This window comes from Nicotiana sylvestris, chromosome 9, assembly GCF_000393655.2.
Source record: "Nicotiana sylvestris chromosome 9, ASM39365v2, whole genome shotgun sequence".
NCBI lineage: Eukaryota > Viridiplantae > Streptophyta > Magnoliopsida > Solanales > Solanaceae > Nicotiana > Nicotiana sylvestris.
In genome coordinates this window covers 183,598,924-183,607,300 of record NC_091065.1, presented here as the reverse complement: position 1 = coordinate 183,607,300, position 8,377 = coordinate 183,598,924, and the positions used below count along the sequence as shown (strand labels likewise).

The 8,377-nt window shown below is 33.1% G+C and overlaps 2 protein-coding genes across 2 annotated transcripts in view; both read left to right on the top strand.

The window, feature by feature from the left end:
* The first annotated feature begins 1,931 nt into the window (after positions 1 to 1,931).
* LOC138878693 (uncharacterized) lies at positions 1,932 to 2,679 on the top strand. Its single transcript, XM_070158378.1, has 3 exons — positions 1,932 to 1,992; positions 2,195 to 2,382; positions 2,491 to 2,679. The coding sequence occupies exons 1-3, from the start codon at positions 1,932 to 1,934 to the stop codon at positions 2,677 to 2,679; spliced, it is 438 nt and encodes a 145-aa protein (XP_070014479.1).
* A 3,508-nt stretch (positions 2,680 to 6,187) lies between these two features.
* Positions 6,188 to 8,377, top strand: part of LOC104219062 ((E,E)-geranyllinalool synthase) — an 82,291-nt gene continuing 80,101 nt past the window's right edge. Inside the window, exons 1-3 of the mRNA XM_070156068.1 lie at positions 6,188 to 6,588; positions 7,183 to 7,375; positions 7,826 to 8,052. Coding sequence (XP_070012169.1) covers positions 6,240 to 6,588; positions 7,183 to 7,375; positions 7,826 to 8,052 — 769 coding nt within the window. The 5' untranslated portion in view covers positions 6,188 to 6,239. The remainder of the gene's footprint in view (positions 6,589 to 7,182; positions 7,376 to 7,825; positions 8,053 to 8,377) is intronic.

Genomic DNA, 8,377 nt, shown 5'->3' with positions numbered 1-8,377 from the left:
TGGCAAAAATTCCTTTTTTATGAAGATTCACTTCCCAATTATTTAATTGATAAATAAATGGAAAGTGGGGGGGGGACTATCTGTATTGAGAAAAAACTGAGTTTATATTAAAGATGATGTGGCATGACACGTGGTTTAGTTAAATGGCCAAAGCGCAACAATTGACTAAGAGGCACGGATGGAGACAACCACGGGAAGAAGAATTTAAATAGGCACGAGACAAAGTATAGATACGAGTCTCGTACCAATTTAAATTATTTACAGCCAACGGATTAGAAGGCATTAAAGACAAAGATCTGATGGCAGAAAGGAGTCCAAATTCATTATTAAATACTTGATACGTTAGAAATTGGTATTTAATAGGAATGATTGTATAACGGCTTATTTAATGTCATTTATTACTCATAATTCTATCATTAAGGCTGAGGCTTCATTCCTTTACTTAAAATTATCTATAAAAGGAAGAAGTATCATCATTTGTAAGGACACAGAATAATATTGAGAATTCATTGAAATACAAAACTATCTGCTGTTTTACCATTATTCTTAAAAGTATTTTATTTTTGTTTCTTGATTATCAGTAACCCGAATTTTTTTTAGCTTTGACCAAAGGCTCAGATTTTTGGTTAAACACCCATGACCCCATGAGTTCATATATATGATTAGTATCAAAATTCGAGTCCAAATTGACTCTCAAAATTTTTATCTTAAAATCTTAGATAAATTGATGAAATATAATTAGAAATGGATTAAAATCAGTCACCCAAAGTTTGTGTATGAATTCCCTCTTCAAATCATCTCCTACCAAGCCTAGGGTTCCAAATTATGAAAATGAGGCTAAAACCCCCGTCCCTCAATTTTTTGTCCAGTCGTAGGTGTTGCGACTGCGACATTTGCGAACCCCGCAAATGCGAGAAATCCATCGCAAAAGTAAAGAACTCACATCCCTGCTGTAGTCGCAAATGCGACTTAATGTTCGCAAATGTGATCACTGTTGATCCTAGGACCCCTTCGCAATTTCGAACACCGGGCTCGCAAATGCAACCCTAACAGGCTAGCCCATACGTCACAAATGCGATTTCCAACCTCACATTTGTGAATCCTGCAATACCAGCTCACACCAGCAAATCTAACACTCCTCGGTGCTCCAAACCAAACAACAACTCAAGTCTAAAAATATCATACGAACTAGCTCGCGCGATCCAAATACCAAAATAACACCTAGAACTACGAATCAAACATCAAAATATATAAAATTTTCATAGAAACTCAAGAACTTGCAAATTTACAACTAGGCATCCGAACCACGTCAAATCAATTCCGTTTTGCACCAAATTTTGCAGATAACTCATAATTGGTGAAATGAACCTATTTCGAGTTTCGGAACTGAAATCCAAATCCAGTAGCAACAAAATCAACCTATGATCAAAACTTAGGAATTCTTTAAGCTTTCAAATAACTAGTTTTCAACAAATCACGTTAAATCAAGTTAGGGACTTCCGAATTCGATTTCGGGCATGCGTCCAAGCCTCAAATCACGATACGGACCCACCGAAACCGTCAAAATATTGATCCGGGTCCGTTTACACAAAATATTGACCGTAGTCAACTCAAATTATTTTTAAGGCAAAGTTTCATATTTTCCATATAAAAACTTCCCGAAACAAGCACAGACTGCGCACGCAAATTGAAAAATACTAAACGGAGCTAATCATGGTCTGAAACACAGAAACAAAGACTAAAACTCAAACTTACCTATCGGCTCATCACACGTATCCTTTAAACCCGTACAAATTTAATTATTACTCATTTTTGGGGTAAACAAGTATATATTCATATAGTGGTACCGTAGCTGAGCAGACTTGGAAGTTCTTTGGGAGCCCGCTGGGTATTACATGGGATGACATACCTATCAGAGCTATGATACAAAAATGGCGAGACAACAAACCAAAGAACTCTATTCATCAAACTATTCTTCAGATAACACCTGTGGTAATTTTTTGGGAGATATGGAAGGCCAGGTGTTTAGTAAGATATGGCGATGCTAGAGTTTACTTGGAGAAAATATATTACCAGATTTTGTCCCACTTGAAATGAGTGATATCAAAGGCTAAGTGTAATAGGCAATAGGCAGGGAGTTGGGTAGATATCTGTCAACAGGTGTTATTACTCATTCCCAAAATTGATTACGTAGTTGTTAAATGGCATAAACCTCCTGAATATTGGCTTAAGATTAATACCGATGGAAGCAAAGACGCAGAAGGAAATTCGGGTATTGGTGGCATATGCAGAGATCATAGGGGTAAGCTAACTATGGTGTTTGCTTCTTCAATTGGTAGAACAAGTAGCAACAAGGCTAAAGCTAGTGCAGCCTTAGCGAGGGTGGAATGGTGTAGTCGCAATGGTTACAACAACATTTTACTATAGTGTGATTCCCAGCTTGTGGTTGATTTGATCAATGGTAAATCAAAACCTCCCTGGCAAATGTAGGGCATTATCAGACGGATTCAAGACATTGTCGGTCAACTCAATTGTGCTATTCGCCATTGTTATAGAGAAGCTAATCAAGTTGCAGATGCATTAGCAAAATGGAGCATTGACAATGAAGAACTTCTTATTTTCTCCCATCGTGATCTTCCTATTTCTGCAGTTGGACCTTACAGATTGGATTACATCTAGATGGTGTCACTAAGGCATAAACATAGGAAGGATACTTTTTTGTGAAGAGTTTTTGTTGATTGGTAGATTATTGTATATGCAATGGTATATATGGCAAACTGCACATCCCACTTTTGTTTTTGTATATAATGCATAAGGGCAGTAAATAGTTAGTAAATAGGGGTAGTCGTTGTCTCCTTTGTGCGAGGTAACATTATAGGTCCCCTTCATATTTTTGTATTCTTTGTTGGTTGAATGATAGGGCCATGCCACCATACGGCGTAATTGATTAAAAAAATTACCCATTAAAAAATAGATTGGATAATAAACTTTTTTAAAGTGGGTCAAATATATATCGAATGAAGTTAAACTTATTAGTTATCAATTGATTATCCATTTTCTAATTGGATAATATAGTTCTTATTCATATTTGACACATTTTTAAAAAGTTCCTTATCCAACCCATTTTTTAATAGATAATATATGTGATAACTGCTTTGTTTTAACCATTTTGCCACCTCTAGTTGGATCCTATCAACCAAAATTATGGCTAAGAAAATTGTGAATAAACTTGTAATAAGATAAAAAATAATTTCCTAGAGCGTAATAAAATTGAATTGAGATTAAATTTACACCTCTTCATATAGTTAGATTATAAATTTTCTTGGCTTTTTTAGTATGTTTACTTTTTATATTTTTATTTTCCATAATAAAAGTTCTAACACTATCACTAAATTAAACGTACAAGATACATTTCTTATACAAAAGAGGTTGATCATTATTAGGTCTGGCCACCATCAGAGGTTGCCAGATATGAGTGGTCCTTCACCTGATTGACAGCAATTTGAACTGTGATTGCTTGCGGGTGCGGAAGGAGATTAGAACCTACGAGTTCAGTAATTTTGATCCAAATTATATATTTATCTTAAAAATTTATTAAATATGTATAAAATTATTTATTTAGAACTCATTAACTTAAAAGATTTAGAATTTCAAACTCATTAAAATTCCGACTCCACCTCTGAATATTGTTTGTAAGTTGAGTTTAGGGGCGGAGCTAGCACAAAAAATTTAGGTTCGATAGAACTCAGTAAATTTAATTCAAATCCCGTTTATTTTTGAAAAATTTGCTAAATATTTATATATACAATAAATTTCATAACCAATAAACTTTAAATTCAGAATCCGTATAACTTTAAATTTTGAATCTAGCTTTGGTGAGTTCTTTTATCTTGTCCGTTCAGCTCCTAGTTTTGAGAGTCAAATTAAGGTTGTTAACAACCTTAAAAAGCAGAAATGCTTTTCCACTGCTGGTTCAAATTTTGGTCGTTAACAACCTTGTTTGCCTAATTACGTACTTGCATGGGCATTTGAAAATTAAGTTACGTACGTGTAAAACGTTGTAGAGCAGTCCGTATTAAGAACACAAATAATGCTTGAGATTTTGTGGTGGAAGTTTGTTTTGACTTGGCATGCTACTAAAAAAAACTATTTAAATTCGTCCAAGAAAATCGTTAAAAAAATAACCGATTTTCGACCGCTTTAATTAGTCAGAAAAATAATGGTCGCTATCGTGTTGCGACCGAAATCAGTCGAAATTTTCCGAACCAAAATCGGTCAATTTATTCAAAGCATTGACTCACTGTCAAACTTCATTTACCGACCGAAATCGTTATAAAAAAAATTATTTAATTTTCAAATACCGACCGAAATCGGTCAGAATTTTAAATAAATAATAATTTTATTTAAATATATAATTATTCGTAAATTGTAATAAATTGTTAATTTATTTAAATTCATAATTTCCCACCGAATTCGGTCGGAAATTTCAAAAATCTGGAGATTTCATTTGAAATTCGGTCGGAAATTTTGAATTTCTAGGCAAAAAAAAATATTTTTGACCGATTTCGATCGATTTTCTGGGTAAAAACTGGGCAGAAAATGCCTACTTTTAAGCTACATTATCTGCCAATTACAACCAATATCCATCCTATAATGGAAGCATTACATTGAACAACACCAATTAACTAACAACAACAACATCAATTAACTAACAACAACAATTAACTAACAACAACAACAACAACAATTAACCAACAACGCTAATAACAACCACAACAATAACTATACAAATGTTCAATAACAAAATAATATCAACAATACAATCATCATTCAAAACTAGTCCTAACTAAATATTAACAAGTTTAATACTTGGTTTGGCAATACACACCATTCAATGAGTATTTTATATTGCATTATCTCCATCTTCACTACTAGAACCTTCATTGTCACCGTGGTTCGAAGGATTAGCACATGGTGAAGGCATACGAGACCGGGAATAGGGTATCATCATTTTTTAGCTCGCGTCAGAAATTATTTATATTTGGTAGCCAAAAAAAGTGTATAAAATTTGTATAATTTTTGTATATAACATATAGAATGTATATGTATATACAAAAAAAATATATAAATTTTATACAATTTTTCAACTATTATTTTTACAGTCGCGGTAAAGTGTTATTTTTCCGTTTTGAATCATAGCCAACTTGTGCTAGCAGATTAGCTATAATTTTACTAGATTATTACTCTCTCTCCTCTCCGTCTCAATTTATTAGGCATAGTTACTATTTTGAGAGTCAATTAGTTATACTCTTTGACTATATTTTTCATATATGTATTATAATTATTTTAAAATATAAATTATTATGATATATAGTATTTTTTTATATTATTTTTTAATATAAAAATTTTATTTTGAAAAATTTAAAAATCTATATCTAATTCATGGTGATAAAAAAAAATTGACTGTCGTGATTCGAACCATGACTAATAAAATAAGACGGAAGGAGTATTAATATTTATCATATATTTTAACCTGTAAATATCATACAAGTAATCTAATCGTCAAGCGTGAATCTAATAAATAAGGTATGGGTTCAGCTTAACCTACTAACTTTGTTTAGACCCTTGTATGTATTTTAAAAAAAACTACTAAAAAGGAACAAATAATAGATTTCGAATCCAATAAATTAGAGGGATATGATAGAATCTAATTATGAAACCTTAAAGTTTAAATCTTGTATTTGGGTGTGGTAATAGTGTATATGCTTTTTTACACATTTTTGCTGCATGGAGCACAAACTACAAGGTATTCCGGTGCACGAAGCATTTCTCACTCGCATAAAGTCAGAAGAAGGGTCGCACCGCAAGGGGTGTGATATAGGCAGCATACCTTGATGCAAGCATCAATGGTTGATTCCACGTCTCAAACTCGTTATCTATAGGTTATACGGAGATAACTTTACCGTTACTTCCAGACCCCATTCTACGTAAAACTTGCATTAGTTGCTGATTCTACGGCTCGAACCCATAACCTAGGTCATACGAAGATAACGTTACTGTTGCTCGAAGCCCCCATCTACACAGAACTGATCAAACTATATTTTCTTAAAAATAATAAATAAATAAAAACTATCATTTCTCTATAAATAGAACTAGAGCCCTTGCATATTCCAACATAAGTATCAACTCCAGGAAAATCAAGGCATAATCTATTAGCTTTCCTCTTTGCCATTTCTCTCATGGATTCCTCATCAATCTCCTCCATTGAATCCCTAGTCAATGAGATCAAGAAAGAGATGTTTTCAAACCAAGAATTTAACACTTTTCTTACCCCAATATCTGCCTATGACACTGCTTGGTTGGCCATGATTTCTTATAATAATCAAGAAAAAGCCATTAATGGTCATTCTTTTTCTGGCCCTATGTTTGAGAGTTGTTTAAATTGGATTCTCAACAACCAAAATGAGCAAGGATTTTGGGGAGAATCCAATGGTGAAAATCCTCCCACCATTTCTTCTCTTACTGCTACTCTTGCTTGTATGATAGCACTCAAGAAATGGAATGTGGGTGAAACCAACATCAAAAAAGGTAAACCAAACTAGGAAATTACTATTATTGTTACATGTATTCATATATATGTTGCTCGGATTCTCATAAATGTCGTCAGACCTGTGTTATATCCTCATAAATGCATAACTTTTGGAGGATCTAACATAAACTCGGAGATATTTTTAGAAGACCAAACAACATAGACCTAGATTATATGGGTTTCTTGTCCTAATACTTTTTTATTATCCATCTATATACTCTAATTTTTAATTGACATGCAAAAGAGAAAATCATCTTATCACCTTGACCTTTTGAATGGAAAGTGTTAGAAATATATGACTGTCTCGTCTAAAAATTTAAGTTCTACAGCTTCGTTTTAGAGATGAGTGGCGGAGAGCTTTGAACACATACATGACTTTTTTTTGCTCTGTTATCATATTAAATTATGTAATCACATTATCTAAAAGATTAAGTTGTTAAAGAGAGTGTGCTTTTATTTTATTATATCTTTAACAAAAAGACATTACTCTTCTTACACATGATGTATCTACGAGAATGAAACTAAAAGTTTGAATTTCTTATTATTTCAATTTTTTTTGTTGAAAAGATTACTTTCTTGTTGTGATTTTTCAGGTTTGAAATTTATTCATGCTAATACGGAAATACTTCTGAAAGAGAATTCTCAACAATTTCCACGTTGGTTCACCATTGTTTTCCCTGCAATGGTTCAACTTGCTAAATCAGTAGGGCTGGAGACTATTTTTGTGAATGGATCAGAAAGATTACTTTCTGACGTGGTCATGAAGAGGAAAGTAATTCTTGAAAGGTGAGTAATTAATTATTTCCCGAGTAGGAGTACTGGTTCGGTCGAACCCACTAGCTTTTGTTTAAACAGTGTATTTGTGTTTAAAATTCGTTAGAAGTACAAATATTAAATTTAGAATCCAATTATTAATACTTGAAATTGCTGTTCTAAAATTCAAAACCATAAAGTTGAAATTCGAACTTTGTCTCAGGAGTAACGTCATTTAACATGACGTACGGTAAAGAAAATGTGACATGAGCATGTACGAGGTTCAAGAATCCATTGTCTTTTTTTAAAGAACTAAAATCACTTATTTTGGTTCATATCATATTGCATGGCGGATCTGAACAGATATTCTAAATCTCACTAAATTAAAATTTATGTTCTGTACACTGACCATTTAAAAAATATTTACATCAGACGTACTTAATTAAGATTTAAGTTATATATACTGATAAATCTTTTTTTCAGTGAAAAGCTAATGGATATGACAGCAGGGCATGATCAACCTCTTTTGGCATATCTAGAGAGCTTCCCAAATTATTTTGTGGATCAAAAAGACCAAATCCTAAAACATTTAAGTGAAGATGGTTCTTTGTTTCAATCTCCCTCTGCTACAGCACAAGCATTCATGTCCACAGGAAACCAAAAATGTCTTGAATATCTCATGTCCATTGTTCACAAGTGTCCAAATGGAGGTTTGTTAAATATTTTCCTAAATTTTTATATTATTTAAAAGATTGTAAGTATTAGTATGAGTCGAGGGTCTGCCGTACACAGCTTCTATACCTGCACAAGGTAGGCAGAGACGGACCTATGACTTGGGTTGAGGGGTCACCGGATCCTGTAAACTTCAGCAGAAATTTTGTATATGTATATGTGTATAGCTTGAATATGGTTAATTTAAATTATTTGGCACTTTTAATGCTAAAAACCTTTAGAGACCACTGATTGAACAGAATATTGTGCCCCCATCGTATTAAATTCCTAGGTCCGCCTCTGAAGGTAGGGGTAAGGTCTGCG

Bases quoted from the DNA above. Each gene is read 5' to 3' on its own strand.
- LOC138878693 (XM_070158378.1), top strand. From the start codon at position 1,932: ATGGCGAGACAACAAACCAAAGAACTCTATTCATCAAACTATTCTTCA. The intron at 1,993-2,194 runs GTAATTTTTTGG...TTGATTACGTAG, and splicing joins TTCTTCAGATAACACCTGTG to TTGTTAAATGGCATAAACCT. The intron at 2,383-2,490 runs GTGGAATGGTGT...TGGCAAATGTAG, and splicing joins CTAGTGCAGCCTTAGCGAGG to GGCATTATCAGACGGATTCA.